Source organism: Pleurodeles waltl, chromosome 1_1, assembly GCF_031143425.1.
Source record: "Pleurodeles waltl isolate 20211129_DDA chromosome 1_1, aPleWal1.hap1.20221129, whole genome shotgun sequence".
Taxonomy (NCBI): Eukaryota; Metazoa; Chordata; class Amphibia; order Caudata; family Salamandridae; genus Pleurodeles; species Pleurodeles waltl.
The window spans coordinates 28,433,943-28,455,150 of NC_090436.1; the positions used below are offsets into that span (position 1 = coordinate 28,433,943).

Consider the following 21,208-nt stretch of genomic DNA (forward strand, 5'->3'; position numbering starts at 1 on the left):
CATGCATCACAGACCTCCTCAGCAGGTATTGTCAGACATGCATCACAGAGCTCTGCAGCAGGTATTGTCAGAGTTGCTTCACAGAGCTCTGCAGCACGTATTGTCAGAGATGAATCACTGACCTCCTCAGTAGGTATTGTCACAGATGCATCGCAGACCTCTTCAGCAGGTATTGTCAGACATGCATCACAGACCTCCTCAGCAGGTATTGTCAGAGATGCATTGCAGAGCTCTGCAGCAGGTATTGTCGGAAATGCATCACAGAGCTCTGCAGCAGGTATTGTCAGACATGCATCACAGAGCTCTGCAGCAGGTATTGTCATCCACAACTTTATGACTAACTTCAGGCTTTACAAAGATCACCGCAGTCGGTGCATTAACCCACTCAGCTGTACCACAAGGGTTGGAAGCAGAGATGCATCACAGAGCCCTGCAGTAGGTATTGTCAGAGATGCATCACAGAGCTCTTCAGCAGGTATTGTCAGAGATGCATCGCAGACCTCTTCAGCAGGTATTGTCAGAGATGCATCACAGACCTTCTCAGCAGGTATTGTCAGAGATGCATCGCAGACTTCTTCAGCAGGTATTGTCAGACATGCATCACAGAGCTCTGCAGCAGGTATTGTCAGAGATGCATCACAGACCTCTTCAGCAGGTATTGTCAGAGATGCATCACTGACCTCCTCAGCAGGTATTGTCAGAGATGCATTGCAGACCTCTTCAGCAGGTATTGTCAAACATGCATCACAGAGCTCTGCAGCAGGTATTGTCAGAGATGCATCACAGAGCTCTGCAGCAGGTATTGTCAGAGATGCATCACAGAGCTCTGCAGCAGGTATTGTCAGAGATGCATCACAGAGCTCTGCAGTAGGTATTGTCAGAGATGCATCACTGACCTCCTCAGCAGGTATTGTCAGAGATGCATCGCAGACCTCTTCAGTAGGTATTGTCAGAGATGCATCACAGAGCTCTGCAGCAGGTATTGTCAGACATGCATCACAGACCTCTTCAGCAGGTATTGTCAGAGATGCATCGCAGAGCTCTGCAGCAGGTATTGTCAGACATGCATCACAGAGCTCTGCAGCAGGTAGTGTCAGAGATGCATCGCAGACCTCTTCAGCAGGTATTGTCAGAGATGCATCACTGACCTCTTCAGCAGGTATTGTCAGAGATGCATCACTGACCTCCTCAGTAGGTATTGTCAGAGATGCATTGCAGACCTCTTCAGCAGGTATTGTCAGACATGCATCACAGACCTCCTCAGCAGGTATTGTCAGAGATGCATCACAGAGCTCTGCAGCAGGTATTGTCAGAGATGAATCGCAGACCTCTTCAGCAGGTATTGTCAGAGATGCATCACTGACCTCCTCAGTAGGTATTGTCAGAGATGCATTGCAGACCTCTTCAGCAGGTATTGTCAGACATGCATCACAGACCTCCTCAGCAGGTATTATCAGAGACGCATCACAGAGCTCCGCAGCAGGTATTGTCAGAGTTGCATCACAGAGCTCTGCAGCAGGTATTGTCAGAGTTGCATCACAGAGCTCTGCAGCAGGTATTGTCAGAGTTGCATCACAGAGCTCTGCAGCAGGTATTGTCAGAGATGCATCACAGACCTCTTCAGCAGGTATTGTCAGAGATGCATCACTGACCTCCTCAGTAGGTATTGTTAGAGATGCATTGCAGACCTCTTCAGCAGGTATTGTCAGACATGCATCACAGACCTCCTCAGCAGGTATTGTCAGAGATGCATCACAGAGCTCCGCAGCAGGTATTGTCAGAGTTGCATCACAGAGCTCTGCAGCAGGTATTGTCAGAGTTGCATCACAGAGCTCTTCAGCAGGTATTGTCAGACATGCATCACAGAGCTCTGCAGCAGGTATTGTCAGAGATGCATCAGAGCTCTGCAGTAGGTATTGTCAGAGATGCATCACAGAGATGCATCACAGAGCTCTGCAGTAGGTATTGTCAGAGATGCATCACAGACCTCTGCAGTAGGTATTATCAGAGTTGCATCAGAGCTCCACAGCAGGTATTGTCAGAGATGCATCACAGACCTCTGCAGCAGGTATTGTCAGAGATGCATCACAGAGCTCTGCAGCAGGTATTGTCAGACATGCATCACAGAGCTCTGCAGCAGGTATTGTCAGAGATGCATCAGAGCTCTGCAGCAGGTATTGTCAGAGATGCATCACAGACCTCTGCAGTAGTTACTCACACACGTGGGATTTCAGTCACCTTTTGATTGTACAAAGTCCCGTTTGTACCACCTTCGTCTACGTCCAAGCTTCTTCCCTTCTTTCTTTTTCCTTTATTCACTTCTCTCTTTTGTGTTCTTTTCCTGTAGCTATATTGTGTTCTGTCTGCTTGATGTTCTCACCTCCCTCTTATTTTGTGTTCTCTTTGTTTTTCCACTTCTGTGTTGCATTCAGTTTTTCCGAGCTTTGCATTGAAACGGTATGTACATTGTAAGTGTGGGGTGAATGGGTGCCCGGGGTTGAAAGGAGGTTAAAGGTCATCGCAGGTGATTGTGGTGGGTATAAAAACCCATGCACAAGTAAGTTTAGAGCGAGTTCTCCTGGTGGGGGCAGCTTGAGGGGGAGTTTTCTTTAGGCCACTGTAGTCACGTGTGCTTGTGTATGTGACAATGATGGGTTAAGGGACCAATGCAGTCAAAGTTTTACTCCATATTTATCAGTTTTTGTCCTTGTGCCTGCTTCCTTGGACTGATGGTTGGTCACAGGAGCTGGGAGGGTGGGCATAGAGTTCGGATACTGGGGTGCAGGGGAAGGTTTACTAAAATGCTGATTTATTGTCCCAAGGGTCTACCTGTCATCTTAAAATGTGATTCTGTTGAAAGATTTCACTCTTCTGGATCAATCAATCAGTCGGTACTTGTATAGCGCTGCTAATCACCTGTAAGGGTATCCAGGCGCTTGGTAGCAGGAATCAGTCAAAAAGCCAGGTCTTGAGTCTCTTCCTGAAGTTTTCCAGTGAGGGTGGTGTCCAAGCGCCATTCCAGGACTTTACGGTGAGGTGGAAGGAGGAACGTCCTCCGCTATGGCTTCGGCAGACGTGTGGTGTCTGTTTGAGGGTGATGGTGGTGGAGCCGACGCCTCTTCATCACATGTGAAGCTAGCAGAAAGATTTTGGGTTTTCCAGTCTTCCCTGAAGCCCTTAAGAAAGCTGTGACTTCCCCCGTGATTTCTGGGTGGTAGTGCCCCAGGCATAGTGTGAGGTTGGTTTTTGGTCTTTCATGCGCACTTGACTTGTCAAGTTCTTTAAGAAGCTTACTTCCTGCATTTTTGGTGCCATCCACATTTGAGAAGGATTTGGTCCATGCATTCAACTGAGTTCACCTTGCAGAGACAGCCTGGGCGTAAAGTCCTCTGCCCTCTGTGGCTTCACTCCTGAGAGTCCAAAGGTTGAAATCTTCCTATTGCAAAGGGTCTGGACTCATCCCTGTCTGGCAGATTCTTCAGGGAAGGCTGAGGTTGTAGGTGAAGTTTGAATGCCTTGATCTTGTTCTTGTCATTCTTTCCAGCCAAGGTCTAACTACTGTTTTATTGATCGGGTTTTGTGGGGTACCAGCCCTTGAGGGGTTCAGTGGGCAAGGGACGACTCATGTGGACACCCAGTTTCCTTGCTTCCTGTGCTGTTTGCTCTTTCTTGATAACTCTGTTGTCTGGATTGACAAATCCCTTCCAGGGTTCGTCAATCAAGTGGGATGAGAAGCTTTGCTGCACTTGGCCGCATAGATTATTCGTTTTTTACGGCATTGTAGCTCAACAGGTGTCAATGCAAAGTCTGCTTGGAGAGCTGCTGATCGAGGATCGCTGGATCTGAAGCAGGGGTGTCCACAGTTTACTCTGCAAGCTGTCTATCCCTGAGGTGATCTCCATTGCTGACAATGCTTCAGCTTTTTAGGTGGAAATCAAGTCCATTTTTAGGTGGCAGCCACCATACAAGACTTTCAGAAAATTGACCTGGGAATGCATTTTGTGGTTTGTAACTCACACTTTCTGGCTTCCCTTTTGATGGCTTTATTTGCTTTAGGCTCCACATGTTCAGTTCATCCCCTGTTGCCTAAATCGTGTTTTCTGTATCCCTCCACAAACTTGCTTTCTGTAAATAGGTCTTTAAATCTTGTTCTTATCTTGTCACATTTACTGTGCATTCAAAGACTGAGGTCAAATGCCAGGCACTGTCTTGCAAAGGCGCTTGTTTACTTTTCTTTCTCTGGCTTCAAAGTGAGAGGATTTAGGTGACAATCTTGCTGGATACTTGTGGTAGGAAAGATATTTTTAGCACACAACTTTTAAATGAACTGTTTAAGTTTTTCAGAATATATCAGAATTATGAATGCACAAATGAAGCACATTATTTGTTATTTCTAAAGCTAGTTGGAAACAAATACCTTAATATGATCCAAACAAATCATTAAACTAGGTGATGCAATTTTCCACACATTTTCATCTGTGCACTGTATAGTTTTATTACGAAAACTGTATGTCTGTGCAAAGGTAATGGTCATTTCAATTGAAAATGTGTTGTCTGTATTGGCAGTGCGCTATCACAACATGAATACTCCACTCTACGCCACTCCACTCTACACCACTCCACTCTACTCTGCACCACTCCGCTTAATGTCACAGCACTGTGCATTGCTCCGCTCTACGCCACTGCACAACCATGCTATGTCTCTCTACTTTGCACTGTACTACGCTACTCTACGCCAATGCACTCTTCAACTCTTCACCACTCTACTCTACACCACTGCATTCTTTGCCACTCCACTCTACACCACTCCAGTCAATGCCACACCAATCTACTTTGCACAACTTCACTCTTCACCACTGTACTCTATGCCACTCTGCAACACTGCACTTTACGCAACTGCACTCTATGCCAATCCACTGTACGCCACTCTAATCTAATCTGTACCACTGTACTCTATGCCACTGCACTCAACACCACTGTACTCTATGCCACTGGACTCTGCACCACTGTACTCTATGTCATTACACTTGATGCCACTCGTCGCAACTGCACTCTACCCTGCATCACTCCAACCTATGCCACTTCACTGTACTCTGAAACAATCTACTCTACGCCACTTTACTCCACTCTGCTCCAGTCCACTCAAGGCCACTGCAGTCTACACCACTCTACTCCTAACCCCTGCACTCTGTGGCAATGCACTCTACACAACTGCATGCTATGTCACTTTACTCTATGCCAGTGCACTGTACCTTGCATTACTGCTCTCTACCCCACTCCACTCCACACCAATGCACTCTGCAGCACTGCACTCTCTGCCACTACACTCTGCACTACTCCACTGTGTGCCACTGTACTCTATGGCACTGCACTGTGCACCACTCTACTTTTAACCTCTGCACTCTGTGCCAATGCACTCCACACAACTGCACGCTATGTCACTTTACTCTATGCCAGCGCACTGTACCGTGCATTACTGTTCTCTACCCCACTCCACTCCACTCTACACCACTGCACTCTGCAACACTGCACTCTCTGCCACTCTACTCTGTGCCAGTGTACCCTATGACACCGCGCTGTACCTTCCATTACTGCTCTCTTCCTCACTCCACTCCACTCTACACAACTGCACTCTGCAACACTGCACTCTCTGCTACTCTACTCTCTGCCAATGTACTCTATGACAGTGCACTCTACAGCACTCTACGTTTAACCACTGCACTCTACGCCCATTCCCTCTACACATCTGCACTCTATGCCACAGCAGTCTAAGCAACTGCACTCTACTCTGCATCAAAGTACTATACAGCACTGCTGTCTGTGCTACTCTACTCCAATCTAGACCACTGAACTCTGACACTCTACTCTTAAATGCTGCACTCTCCACCACTGAGCTCTACGGCACTCTACGCTGTTCTACTGCACTCTATGCCACTGCACTTTATGGCACTATACTCTACTCTGCACCACCCTATGTTGCTCTACTCTGCATCACTGTACACTACTGCACACTATGCCAATGAACTGTACAATCAACCCTACTCTGCACTCTATGCCACTCATTCTATACCAGTCGACTCTCCTCTACGCCACTGCCCTCTGCATCACTCAACTCAATGCAACTCAATGCCACTGCACTCTATGCCTCTCTGCTGTACTCTGCACTCTATTCCACCGCACTCTATACCAGTCTGCTCTACTATGCACCACTCCACTCTGCACCAGTCTACTCTACTACACACCACTCTAATCTACACCAATGCTTTTTGCAACACTGCATTGTACACAATTGAATTCAATGCCACTGCACTCTGAAGGGGAGAATCCAAATGTACGCCACCCAAAAGAATTGTCAGAGTTTCCAAAGGAGTGGTCTTTATTGATGGGAAAGGTTGGTGGAGTAGACGGGACTTAGTGAAAATGTCGACGGAACAAGCCCATATTTTACTACATTCTAGACTTGATTACGGTCAAGGTGGTCGTGATCAAGTTGAGTGCTCTTGGTGGATTGGCACGCATGACGGTAAAGGGTGGTTCGTCTATAATAGAACCGTCTAATGCTTCAAATGTGAGACCCACTATCTGTACTGATAAGACCCTGCACACAGGTCTCATAGGTGCAGAACTGAATAATGTACAGGACCTGATGTTGCAATCTTCAGACCCGTACGCAAAATTTACTTACCTGTCAGATTCACATGCGTTAACTTTGCTTCCCACATACCTTTAGCATGTAGTTTGTTCTGCCTATTTACTATATTACTTTGGTTTCATTTTTTTTTTTTTATTTGGGCAAAGAGGGGGAGATGGTGTAGCATCATACTAATGCACATACAATGTATGCGTGACGATGATTCCCTGTAAGAATGTTATTTATTCAAGTTTAACTTGAGTTCCACCTTCTCGGCTGGTACCCTGCGGTCGCTGGGTTCCACTGGTTAGCAGTTGGAGCTGGGTGTCCTTGGAGTTGCTGGCACTTGAAATGGACTCCCTTTTACATGGAATACGCCTGGATATTTCTACGCGCCTGTCACCACCTACTTTCCTGCCAAGATGAAGCATAAAGCAGAGGTGGTCATTCTGAGGTCCTACAGATTGTAGTCGAGTTTTTATCAGAAATAAAGAAGTGACACAATTCTAATAATTATTGAGTATATTTATAAGTAAATAAAATACATCCTGGAGTACAGCACAGTTCTGCAACTGAAGCCAAACTCAACTCAGTTCTTACAAACAGAGATTTTTATACACTTGGTGGGCACCTAGGTTCCACCTCCTTCATACATTTACAATTAACAAAGGCCCTCCATAATTCTTTAAACGCTATCTGACTGCTTGTTACAAAAATACAGTTATAACAGATATAATACATATATATCTTTCTGTGTACACAGTGACCTTCGATCCTACCCTTTGAACTCTATCAGTATGTCCTCTCTAGTTTGTCTCCCACTTACTGCCAACCTTGAAACACAAACATCTAGTGCGGTGTCTCCCTTTCAGCCTGTCATGATTTACCCCTTCTCCTAACCCTGGTATCAGAAAGTGGCTCAGACTCTCCTTTGTGTATGCGTCCTTCTAAATTATCTGTGGCATGCGAGGTCGGACTGTGACTGCTTTTGAGGCCTGTACGTATCATACACACTTCTGCACATTTGTTTTCTATGTCGTGTATTGACCAGAGTAGGCTTTCTGACGTTTTCTTGAGGCCTATTACAAGATTGAGCTTGACAGTGCTGAAGAGGCTCCTGGGAGTATAAAGCCAGGACCACGACTGGAGTGCTAACTCTGGTCCCCTTGCATGGTGTCTTCTGGCCACCTTGTCCAATTGTAAGTCTGCTTATGAGACTGGGCATTTTTTAAAGTTCATTGTTAGTAGCATAGGCCACTGAGAGATCTCAGTGCTCACTGCATCCACTATGAAATGACACAAGATGAGGAAACCTAAATGCTGTCATTTACTTTTCTTTGTCTGCGTTGTAAGTTCAGTGAGAGTCAGAAGCAGAGATCTGAAGTAGGCACGGATAGTGAGTCTGCATCCCTGCCTGCACTGGACGAGTTTAAGGTGAGAGGTGTTAATATAGCAACACAACAGGATGATGGACGGAGTCTTGAAACTTCTCAGACCCTCACCCCCAGTGTCAGATCTGGGTTAAATTCATTGTTCTTTTGCTTGCTATCTATCTATCTATCTATCTATCTATCTATCTATCTATCTATCTATCTATCTATCTATCTACCTGTCTCTCTCTCTCTATCTATCTATATACAAATCTATATATCTCTATCTATCTGTCTGTCTCTCTGTCTGTCTATCTATCTATCTATCTATCTATCTATCTATCTGTTGGTCTGTCTATCTATCTAACTATCTATCTATCTACCTGTCTCTCTATCTATCTATCTATCTATCTACAAATCTATATATCCCTATCTATCTGTCTGTCTCTCTGTCTGTCTATCTATCTATCTATCTATCTATCTATCTATCTATCTATCTATCTATCTATCTATCTATCTGTTGGTCTGTGTATCGATCTAACTATCTATCTATCTACCTGTCTCTCTATCTATCTATCTATCTATCTATCTACATATCTATATATCTCTATCTATCCGTCTGTCTGTCTATCTATCTATCTATCTATCTATCTAAATATCTATCTATCTATCTATCTATCTATCTATCTATCTATCTATCTATCTATCTATCTATCTATCCATCTATCTGTTGGTCTGTCTATCTATCTATCTATCTATCTATCTATCTATCTATCTATCTATCTATCTATCTATCTATCTATCTATCTATCTATTTGTTGGTCTGTCTATCTATCTATCTATCTATCTATCTATCTATCTATCTATCTATCTATCTATCTATCTATCTATCTATCTATCTGTCGGTCTATCTATCTATCTATCTATCTATCTATCTATCTATCTATCTATCTATCTATCTATCTATCTATCTGTCTATCTATCTGTCTATCTGTCCATCTATCTATCTATCTATCTATCTATCTATCTATCTATCTATCTATCTATCTATCTATCTATCTATCTATCTATCTATCTATCTATTTGTTGGTCTGTCTATCTATCTATCTATCTATCTATCTATCTATCTATCTATCTATCTATCTGTCGGTCTATCTATCTATCTATCTATCTATCTATCTATCTATCTATCTATCTATCTATCTATCTATCTATCTATCTATCTATCTATCTATCTATCTATCTGTCTATCTATCTGTCTATCTGTCCATCTATCTATCTATCTATCTATCTATCTATCTATCTATCTATCTATCTATCTATCTATCTATCTATCTATCTATCTATCTAACTAACTAGCCCAAACTGCCCTCCCACCCACTGATCCATCTACTGGAGCCATTTACAACTTGATTCTGATTGATAAAAGTTACACACATACATCCGGGAACTCCTCAGTTGTCATAGATCTCACGTATACGCTTGTTAACCAAACCCTAGTCTCGCAGAATGTGGCCAGAAATTCCTTCACATAATGATAGGGAAATTGTTCATTTGTCTAGTTTTTTTTAATTTTCCTATTTCCTTCTGCTTTTCTGTGTAAAGGAGCCCCTTCCCTGAAATCCCTTCAACGATGGGGGGTTAGGGGCAGTCACACACGCGCTACACATCCCTCTGCTTCGTTTAGAGGAGAGACGCGGAGACAGCATCCTTGGGAAGGTCATTGCAAATGTTTGTGAACACCAACTAAGTTTCAACTTCTAGGCGCTCTGATCGACACACCCATCTCTCACAGTCCTGGCTGCAGGATATCCAGCTGGATGTGCACTTTAAGAGCAGAAGTGAGTACAATCCGTGCTTGGAAGTACTCTAAGGGCCACGTTTTGTGGGTCGGTGTCGGTCATTTCCTACGAGGGTGCCACAGTTTGCACGTAAAGGTTATACGTGCGTGTTTCCTGTCTTTGTGGTAAGCGCTAAACTCAGCCCAGCCAAGGCAGGAGAGATACAGTGGTAGGCCTGAGAAAGATTCAAACAAAACAAGAAGGAATTACTGAGAAACTAGGCCTGGCTGGGACTCGAACCAGTCAGGACAGATGAGATAGCGGGAGCCCTGGCTGGCAGCCACTGCAAGGAAGATGGAAGCCTTGTTACCACGGGAGTGTCCGAGACTCAAACCAGACGAGCCAGAGGTGCTACCGAAGTGTTAATGTCAGAGAATGAAATCATACAGAGAAACCCGACCGAAGGGCACATTTCACCCAGGCCTTAACTCAAAGAGTACACCCAGGGCCCCCTTCACGGAGCCAACCGCGTGCGCCTGTTTGTTCCACATACACAAAGCGCATTCTTTCAGCAAAACCACTTTTGGAATTCACTAAAGTTGTTTTTTTACTTGTAAAATGGTTTATGCTTTCAGACATTTTCACTGTGTAAATCTTCTCTCAGAGGAATGGGCTGAAAGTTCCAGGGTTGGAATAACCTGTGATGTCCCACAACCCCACTAGTGTGTGGGATTCAAAAACTCCTCTCTGACCCCTTCTTAGACAATGGTTGCAGGGGGGAAGGGAGCACCCCCAAAAGACTGGGAGTGAGGATATGACCACCGTGAAAAAGATGTCCCCAGTGGACAGTAAAGAAACATGTTAGTACATGTATTGCCACTTGCTGAGCAGACTTCCCACAGACAGTTATAGCTGTTTATTTACTCGGGCATGAATGGTCCTCTCCAACTGTTTTCAAGTGTTCCTGGAAAACCATTGTGAACTTCAGAAATGAGTAAATGTAACTCAGTGTGAGGCTGCACTCCTGCAGGTGTAGCACTCGGATGTCTACCTTGATGTTTTCACAGAATACTCTCATTCCCAACTTCTCATCTGTATTTTTCTGAAATGAGACGCCAGGCACCATATTCTGGCTAAGTGCAGGGGCATCAGAAATGGGATCTGAATAGGGGGTGAAGGGTCTTCAGTCCCCCACTAGCTGTTGCATTTGCCCCTTTTTCTTGGCCAAGGAAGGTGCCCCAGAAGAATCTGTTTTTAAGAGAACATGGGGTCTTGTGTAGAGATCAACGGGTGGGATGTTGTGTCACCAACGTGGCGGATATCTGGTCAACCTCATTAGAGCTGCCGTAGGCTGTGATGCACATTTAACATGGCTGGATGGACTCTATGCCCCAGGTTTGTGGCAGAGCCAAAGACATACCCAAGAGAATCAGTAACTCAGTTCCTTGGATTGCTAAAATACCACTTCAGAAGTTGCAGTCCGGAATGTGTGGTAAGAGATATCAATTTATCAGGATATCATAGCCAACATTTAGCAGACCACAATATTGGGGAGGTAAGTACACACAGGTAAGCATAGATTCACTATTCTTAGCCCCACAACTGTGGACCTTGACCACATATAGTGAACCTGTACTTACCTGCATGTATGTGTTGATATTTTGGCACAGATTTTGTGGTGGGTTAATATCCCCTACTCGATAGTTCGCACCTCCTCTCACATGAACAGGCACCCATTAAGGCCTGACTGAAGCGCAACCAGCTGAGGCACAAGCAAAGCTCCTAATCCCAAAGTACAATCCTCACCTTTTTACACTCTCTACAGATATTTGTGTTACCTTTTCTCAGGTACTCAGAGGGGGTCTCGAAGACACAAAACACTCACATATTTTCTGATAGGCAAAGGGGAGAGGAGAGACAACAACAACACCTCAGTTCTTCAGCTCTGTTGTTTTGGGGCTGCGGAGAGGAAGACAAAAGTACACAATATCACACATGATTCTCTAGGTCCCAGCTGTTCCTCTTTGGCAAGACACCCTGACTGCTGCCCTATATTTCGCAAATGTGTACACATCAGACTGAACCCTTCTTCTTGAAAAAGCATTTTACTAAACGTTTGAAAGAAGACACATTTTCCTGTTCAATCAATCAATCAATAATTTGTTAAGCGTGCTACTCACCCGGTAGGGTCTCAAGGCGCTGGTGGGGGAGTTGGGGGGTGGCTACTTCTCCAAGAGCCATGTCTCGAGATGCTTCCTGAAGGTCAGGAGGTCCGGGGTCAGGGACGTAGGTTGACGGGGAGGGAGTTCCAGGTTTTGGCGGCGGGGTGGGAGAAGGATCTGCCGCCGGCTGTGGTACAGTAGATGCGGGGGACAGTGGCGAGGGCGAGGTTGGCGGAGCGGAGCTGGCGTGTCTGTTGCTGCAGAGTGGAGCTGTGGAGCAGTTACATTGGTAATTGCCAACAGGATCCTTTATGTCTGTCCCCAGATTGAGGGTGCAGCGTTGGTTATTGTGATATTCAACTCATTTTGACCTTGTCGCTCATCCCAGTTTCATTTTATGACCTCCGGGTGATCTGAAGCATCTCCTAAGCTATCTTCCAAAGCAGTGGGTCTCATCCTGTCGTCTGCGGACGCCTGGGAGTCCACAAATATTCCTCAGGGGGTCTGAGACTGCTTAGAAAAGTAACTAATATTACCAGATTAATAAAGTGTACATAAATAAAGTGGCTAAATGTATTGTAAATGTCAGGGAATTAGAAATTAGAGGCTAAAAAATAAATGAGTATCCTCGGATTGATTAGTGGGAGCAGGGCAGGAGCATCAGACAGAATATAGTATGGATCATGTGTGGCTTCAGTTGAATTCAGAAAAGCTCCAGCCATCCTATTAGAACAACATTTGTAATTTTTTTATTTTGTTTGTTTGAAAATGAAATAAAATGTGTCCTCATTTGTGTATGTGTTTGATGAAATTATTCAGTTCAAATCATCAACAACATTTAGGCCTGCATCCCTGGCTTCCAATTATGGTTTAGAGGGGGTCCCCAGGTTCTAGTAATGATAAAGGAGGGGGTCCACAGAAGTCCAAAGGTTGGAAACCACTGCCCTAGAGGCTGGAGCCTGGAACCTGGTGCTGGCAGAGTTTCCGTGCTATAATCTCAATTCATTTAACTAGAGGTACCCACCCCTGGATGCCAGAAAGAGTATTGGCAGAGTCAATAAACCTGCACAACCATGGCTTGTGTAGCAGCAATGACACTGCACTGAATAAGGAAGTGAAGAGACATCTCTCATGTTACCCCTCCAGTGAAACCCATAAACAGGTCAAACAAGGGCGACAAATTTGTCTGGAAATCAAAATACGTTTTCATTATAGACCTGCTCCTGTCTCAGTCTTACAAACAAAACAGCAGTACAATGAAGGCCCCCGTCCAATAAGGCTTCCATTTACTTAGAAACAAACGCAGGACAATAGTGACGTTTCCTTGTTTTCTTAGCTTCAATGCACAAATAATAACAAGCATTGGTAAAGCCAATAGGCATGAAAACACGGCTGCAGAAGTGTAGTTTGCATGAATTGGCTCGTTCGAGACAGATCTGTTGACTTTGTCAGTGCTTCTTTGTTTTTGTAGTTCTGTACCTAGAGCGTGTCTTGATGGTTCCATGCTGCCTATATACTGTTTTTGTAAAGGGTTATTTCTGATGTTTATGTGTCCATGTATTGATGTTCGGGGCATATTGTTCTGCCTTTGTCGGTATTTTGCAGTTTGTTTCAATATTTGTTGCTCGTTTTCTAAAGGATGATTTAACTTTTCTAAAGATTTTAGCGAATGTTTGTTTCTGAGATTCTGTCCTAGGACTGCACTGATAATTTAGCCCATCGGTCAATCAGTCAATCAATCAACCAAGGATTTATAAAGTGCAGCAATTCACCTATGAGGGTCTCAAGGCGCTGTCACACTAAAACAGGGGAAAAAGCGGGAGAAAGCAGTGAAAATGGGGGAAAAGCAAAGAGAAGGCACAGGAAAACAAGGGAACAAGCAAGGAGAAGACAGGCGCAAGAGCAATGCAGCAGCACGGGAGAGCTGGGCCTGGGATAGAAGGCGTTTGGAGCCATTGGAGGCCGGTTCAGTGTCACCTCCTAGACAGCATGTGCGCTGTCGGTTGTAAGATGTATTGTTAGCTTCCAGTGGGCATAGAATCTTTCAACTGATTACCACTGGTTGGCTTTTTTGTTGCTCCTGTTTGCTTGCTTGTTATGGGTCAGCTTGTGTTGACTTTCCTCACTCTATCCTTGCCCTGGATCATGGATGCCTTCGTTGTCCCCCTTTCTCTGCTTACTTTCCAAGCACTACTTTTTTCTTTTTGTTTAAGAACTCCATGACCGTGCATGTGTTGTGCAGCTGTCATCCTCATCTAGTTCTCTCTCCCCTCCACTGCACTGCTTGTTACTCTCTGTTGAATGTGTGCTTCTGCCCGCCAGCTCCACATTGCTCTCTCTCACTAGTGCCCTCTTGTGTTGCATTCATGCCCTCTGTATTGCTTCACCCACCTGTGCCCTCTCTGTTGCTTCCGCTTCTCCCATGCCATTTGAGTTCCTTTCATCCCCCGCACACCCAGGTGTTGTTTGATCCCACCCAAGGAGTCTGTGTTGCCTCCCTCTCCACCTGCATCCCCGTTGCCCGCCCATGTGTCACTCCCCCCACCACTTTAAAAAAGGGTCTGGGGCAGGCCTAACAAATGGCATGGCCAGCTGCATGAAGGTCTTTTCTTTTACTCTTTAGCCATGTGGCACAGCATCGGGGATGCCGCACAACTTGGCTAAAATCATTGGCAAACACAGTAGTCCCAAAGGCAAGAGTTATTGGCTTTGCCAATGTTTGTTTTTAAAGGCCAGGACTGGTGCTGGTGCCTTTGTCACTTTCTCCAGCTTACCTTGGTTCATGACAAGAGACATAACGGCCTGGCGGGACTGGGGTCGAGGCAGTGTTAGAGAGAGGAAGAAAGATGGAGAGAGAAAGGAAGAGGAAGAGAGAGGAATGGCTCCTCTTTGCACCAGAGTGAACACACACCAACCATCAGGATAGGGTGAAAGAACCACATGACATGCACGCCGGAGTATTTAAGGGGTTCACTACTAAATATACATTGCAATCTTTTAATTTATTTTTTGAATGCGTTTTATGCCTGTAGTGCTTTTCTGAGTGTGCGCTCTAATACTTGTATGGAGTCTGGTGTTTTAGAAAATGAGAAGTAAGAAAGAAGAAAAGAAAGAAAGAAAGGAGAGACATAAAAAGAAATAAAAAGGATAGATGAGAGAGAAACAAAAAAGAAAGAAAGAAAGAAAGAAGCATAGAGAGAAAGAAAGAAAAAGGAAAGATATAAGAAAGAGAAAGAAAAATTAAAAAGAAAGAAGCAAAGAAATAAAGTGAAAGAAAAAGGGAAGATAAAAGAAAGAGAAAGAAAAAGAAAAAGGAAGAAAAAGAAAGAAAGAAAGAAAGAAAGAACAAGAGAAAAAGATAGAAAGAAAGAAAGAAAAAAAGAAAGAAAGAAAGGGAAGAAAAACGAAAATGAAAGAAAGAAAGTAAGAAGCATAGAAAAAAGGAAAAAGAAAGAAGCATAGAAAGAAAGAAAGAAAGAAAGAAAGAAAGAAAGAAAGACGAAAGAGAAAGAGAAAGAGAAAAGAAAAAGAAAGAAAGAAGCATAGAAAGAAACAAAGAAAGAAAGAAAGAAAAGAAAGAAAAAGAAAAAGGATAAAGAAAGGAAGAAAAGAAAGAAAGAAAGAAAAAAAGAGAGAGAGAGAAAGAAAGAGAAATAAAGAGGAAAGAGAAAAGAAAGAGAAAGTAAAGGAAGAAAGAAAGGAAGAAAGAAAGAAAAAGGAAAGAGAAAAGAAAGAGAAAGAGAAAAGAAAAAAGAAAGAAGCATAGAAAGAAACAAGGAAAGAAAGAAAGAAAATAAAGAAAAAGGAAAGAAAAGAAAAAGGAAAAGGAAAAAGAAAAAGAAAAAAGAGAGAACGAAAAAGAAAGAAAGAAAAAGGAAAGAGAAAAGAAAGAGAAAGTAAAGCAAGAAAGAAAGGATTTGCCGCTTCCTATTGATTCCCTCTGTTCCGCTGCCAGGCTGATCACGTCACCAGGGCGCTGTGCCGCGACGCCCCTCGCATCGGAAACAGAACAGACCCTTTCATAAAAGCAGAGCCGAGCCCTGAAAGGACGCGCGCGCATCTGGTGCGTGTATCCAGTTCGCTCGCACTGAATTAAATTTACTTGTTAAAATCAGTTTTCAACACACTTAGCACCGGGACAACGTGGAACCCGAGCCGCCTTTTCTCCGGGCCATGCCATCAGCACATAATTCGTCGGTAATTGGCCGATGATGTCATGAACAGGAAGAGCCCGGCTTGGATTTCATGGGCCGGGGTCTCAGAAAGGGATCTGAGGTGTTGCACTCAGGTCCTGCAGCCCACAGCCCTTTCTAGGCAGACCTACCCTTCCCACAGTAACAACACCGCCGCAAACAACATGACGCCATCCCTCCAATGACTCGAAAATGAGGGATAACACATGCACAAGATTTTAGGGCCAGGTGTACAAAGCATTTTTTCGAGTCACAAACAGCCAGATTTGCAAAATCCGTCCCTTTTGTGACCTGAAAAGTTATTTTTCAAATGTACTAAGGGCCAGGTGATCGAAATAATGTGTGTGCGATTTCATAATTGTGAATTTTTGCAATTCGCAATTAAGAAATCTCACACTGTGATGTACTTTGTCTCCGACACGTTTAGCGATTCCAAGTGGGTTGCAAATGCACTTACCTCATCAATATTCATGCCGCAGTTCGCAATTTGAGAGGACAGCAGACCACCATGTTTGTGATTGCTTTTTAAATATGGCATCTTATTTTTGGAAATGCAGCCTGTCTTCCTTAAAGGAAAACGGGATGCATTTCAGAAAAAAAAACTGAAAAAGTTTTCTTTACATTTTTCAAGAGTACCAGTGGTCTGTGTACCACTGCCTCCTCTTAGAAAATATTGCACCCACATTCACAAAGGGGAAGGGGCCCCTTGGGGTCCGCTTCTCAGTTGCAAATGGGTTATCACCAACTTGAAGTTAAACTTCAAACTGCAAATGTTTTGCGATCACATTTCAGTCGTAAAACATTCTTACATCCTACTGTGAGTCCCTACTAGGCAGTGATGCCCTTAACACACCACTTCCTAATACGGAATCGCACACCATATTTGCGATCCGGTAATAGGTGACTGAATCATAAATAGGGCTTTGTACATGCCAGAGTACTTTTTAGACTTCGTAGGCGGCCGATTCTGCGAACTGGACCACTTGCAACTGATAAAAGGTTTTGTACATCTGGCCCAAAATGCATTACCAAATTACAATTTTCATTTGTGATTCTGTATTTGGAAGGAGAGTGTTTTTGGTGTCCCTTACCAACTGAATAAGGTATGTAATACTGTTTTGCGACCAAACTCTAGTTGCAAAACAGTAATACCAGCATTTTAAAAGAGGCAGTAACACATTTGCCAATGGGAAAGTGTCCCTTTGAGAATGTAGAAAAAATATTTTTTGAGAGCACGCCGTGTCCCCATGGACCACAGCCTACTCTTAAAAAATTAAACTTCAATGTTCCATTTTTTTCTTTTTAAGTGCAGCCCGTTTTCCTGTAAGGAAAGCGGGCTGCATTTAAATAAAAAGATTGCTTTATTAAAAAGCAACCAGAGAAGTCAAGGTGGTCTGCTGACCCCAGCAAGCCCACACCCCTTTGATGGTTGCGATTCCTAATGGGTCGCAAATTGCAGCGTACCACAATAATATTCATGAGATCGACGGATTACTCAACTCACTGGGAATCGCAAATTAAGAAATAAACATTTCATACATTAGAATACTGATTACCAAATAGCGGTTCAGAAACAATTGCTGTTTGGAAATTGTTTCTCTAAAGGTTCATCCATCCGGCTCTTAGTGCCATATAACTGCTTTTTTGCACCTTGTTCTCACTGTTATTACTTGCGTACGTAGGTGGAAGGCAGAAGAAAATGGAGGAGAGTGCTATTTGCGTATCTCTACACATTCATCTGTGCTAAAAATGTGCTATTACCATTTGCGCCACTTTGAACACCAGCACTGGTGTCCCTGTTACGGCCCTTCGACCGGCTGCTTTTGTCACATACAGGAAGCGCTTCTTTGAATCTCTGTGTGTCCCACTCCCCGCATTCCATCCCATCTGAAGAGACGCTGCAGTGACACTTCTCTGCAAAGGATCATCACAGTCACTCTAGCTGCACCCAGTAAACCGCTTGAAGGCTCCTGTCCATTTCACCAGTGGGTATAAACAGGGATGGTGAACTCAGCACTGAGCTTTCTCCACTTATTGTATAATATTCGGCTGCACAACGAAAGATTTCAACAAAATGCTCAGGTTTCTAAGCAAAAGTGGTTCAAAAGTTACCAACAGCCTTATATGGAATGGACAGAAGGAATAAATGGTCACCTTTCACTTGTTGATTGCTGTGTTCAGTCACTAATCAGGTGATAGCTTTGCCAATATATTTCTATCGGCCAAACGATGGTCTAGGGATGGGATTTTATCATTTAAACTGGGTGGGCAGCAGGATTAATTCTGTATCATGAAAATACATTATTTGACTATTCAATGAAAAAATGTTTCCATAACCGTGTTTTATAAACAGCAGTTATTTTAACAGAGTCCTAGTAGTTCAAAAATGTTCTAACATCTAAAGTATCTATTGATTAAATGTTTTTAGAACAATAAGGTCATTTTAGGAAATATGTTAATTGCAATCAGAAAACCATTCTGTAGCCCATAACATTTGCTCTGAGTACCGGGTGTGTTCTAGTTTGCAAATGTTGATTATAAGAAGAAAAGTTAGTCTGTAAATCACGGGTCAGGTGATTAAGGGTTCCACTAGCTTTTTAAATTACACCAGAGTAATTTGCGTAATTTCGGGAATTTCATGTAACATTTGTTGAGGAAAATTCCCAAATTTGCAACATTACGCCACTTTGTGTCATTATGCACCGTTTACGAATGCACAAGGGCAACGGAACGCGAGCAGATGTTGCTTTGCAGTGCTCTTGTTTTTTTTAAACTATTTGTTAACACAAAATGCATCCTCACATCAAAATGTGATCCAAGGATGTGTTTTGCTCTAGAATATAGCACAAAATGATGGCTGTAAGAGATTGGGTTACTGGTTGAGAATGGTGAAACCCTACTGAAGCAGGAACCACAGTCCTTGTGAGGGTAAAGTCACAAGCAGACCTCAAATTAACCTGTCGCAACCCTCTGGTGGTCTGACTCAGAGCAGTCAGGCCTAGCTTAGAGGCAATTTGTAAAGTATGAATGCAGCACTTCAAACAGTAACAAAAACACACCACGAAAAGGGTCCCACACCAGATTAGATAACTACAGTGAACTTTAATAAATATCACAAGGCCAAAATGACAAAAGTCCAATTAGTATAACCAGAGATACACAATTTTCAAGATTTACGTGGAACTAGTGCAAAAAGCACAAAGCACCAACTGTGGATACTGTGGATATCTGGTTGTCCTGGACTGGGACAAAATTCCAAGTTCAGGCCGAATGCGATGGAGTGTAGGCAGGCTACAGGGACCCAGTTTGGTCTGCTGAACAAGAGTGCCTTAGATCCTGCTTGCGGAGTGTTGCTAGATCCTGTGTTGAGGTTGTGTTGCACAGCGTTGATTCCGAAGAGCTGCGAGGCTGCGATGCAAGGTCCTGCATCATTGCTGAGGATCCCATCTAGGTGGGCTTATGATGAGAAGTCCGCCATCGAGGACGCGTCACACAGATGAGGTGACGCATTGGTTCCGATGAGCTGTGAGGCTGCAACGCAAGGTCCTGGGTTGTCATCGAGAGTCCCGTCAACAATGGCTTTTGATGTGAAGTCCAGTATCAAGGATGCATCCTGCAGTCGAGGCGATTATGCCAGTTCCTAGGAGCTGCGAGGTTGAAATGTGGAGTTCTGGAACTTGGAAAAGTCCATGCAGTAGAGGCAATGTATTAGTTCTTCCTGCTGTTGTGTCACGCAGCAGAGGGGATGTGTTGGTTCTGCTTGATCCACAGATGGGTGGGCAGAGCACCTTCACACCCAATTTCAAGGGTCCAGGACAAGGGTGGTACCACTTAGCAGGGTAGGACTCACAGTTGCAGAGTCCAGATGCTCGTCACAAGACAAGCCCTTGAAGTCACTTTTTGTCCCTGAGTATAGGTTGCAGGTCCAATCCTTCTCACCCAGGCAAAATGGCGGCATGTAGCAGGTCAGCACAGAAGGCAACAGTCCTTTAGGGCAGCAGTCCAGCATAGCGGCAGTCCTTTCATCTTCACAGCAATTCTCCTTCCTGGCAGTCTTCCACAGTCCAGAAGTGTACTAAAGAGCTGGTGTCCCAGGTCCAAAGTATACAGCTGGTGCCTTCCTTGAAGTTAGAGAAGATTCTGGAGGTTTTCCTCTGAGGAGCACAGGTTTCCTGCCTCCCCTACCCTGACTCTAACCCTTTGTTGAAGGCAGGGCACAGCATGTTCAGGTGTAAGGGGGGCTGTACCTACCTCTGCCCTCCCATCCTGCTGTGATGGCCCATCCAGGCACACCTAATCCCTCTATTGTGTGTGGCTGTCTAGGAGGAATACACAAAGTCCAAATACCAACTACATACAGTCATGTGATCCAGAAACAGGGTGCAATCACAAAATGGCTTAGGCAGGAAAATGCCAACTTTCTAAAAGTGTAGCTAAACCCATGTTTCAATTGGTTTACAGAAGGGGTCCACACCTCTTTGGTAACCCTTATTCCCCTAAAATGGGGCATCTAGGAAGAGAGTGCCGGACCCTTCTTGGAATATATATATATATCAATGATATCAATTATCTCTTCATTAGCCCTTAAATTTCTCATGAAGTATTAACAATGGCAGATTATTGAAAACGTTGTGAATTAAGGGACAGCAGATTGAACCAAGTGTTTGATACCATGGGTGCTAGCTCAAGTCGCACCAATACGTGTAATCCTTTCTCTGCTAAAAACACCTTCCAGGCTCTCGAAAAAGCAGTGAAAAAAGAAACCTCCACATGGTGGGTAGCTGCTTCCCTCAAAAAATATATTGAACATGATCTTACACCTAGAGGCCTTAGGACCCTCATCTTTCTGCCCATTGAGACAACATCCCAGGAGAAACTGAAACAGTGGGAAGCAAATTTAGATACAGCTTCAAATAACATGCTGCATGTGTTGGTGGAAATAGCACAGAGGGAATACGAATCTTATCGAGAGGAAGTGGATACACTGAGCAAAATAATCGAAGAGGCTAATTGGGGTGACATCCCCAAAAAGAATTATGATATTCTTAACAGATTGATTGATGAATATGAG

The 21,208-nt window shown here is 43.9% G+C and overlaps 1 protein-coding gene across 1 annotated transcript; it reads right to left on the reverse strand.

Annotated features, from left to right (window-relative positions):
• Positions 1-359: 359 nt before the first annotated feature.
• Positions 360-16,609, reverse strand: LOC138289729 (streptococcal hemagglutinin-like). Its single transcript, XM_069230195.1, has 2 exons — positions 16,595-16,609; positions 360-1,904 (listed from the first exon to the last, which is right to left on the reverse strand). Exons 1-2 carry the CDS (start codon positions 16,607-16,609, stop codon positions 360-362), a joined length of 1,560 nt encoding a protein of 519 aa, XP_069086296.1.
• Between the last annotated feature and the right edge of the window lie 4,599 nt (positions 16,610-21,208).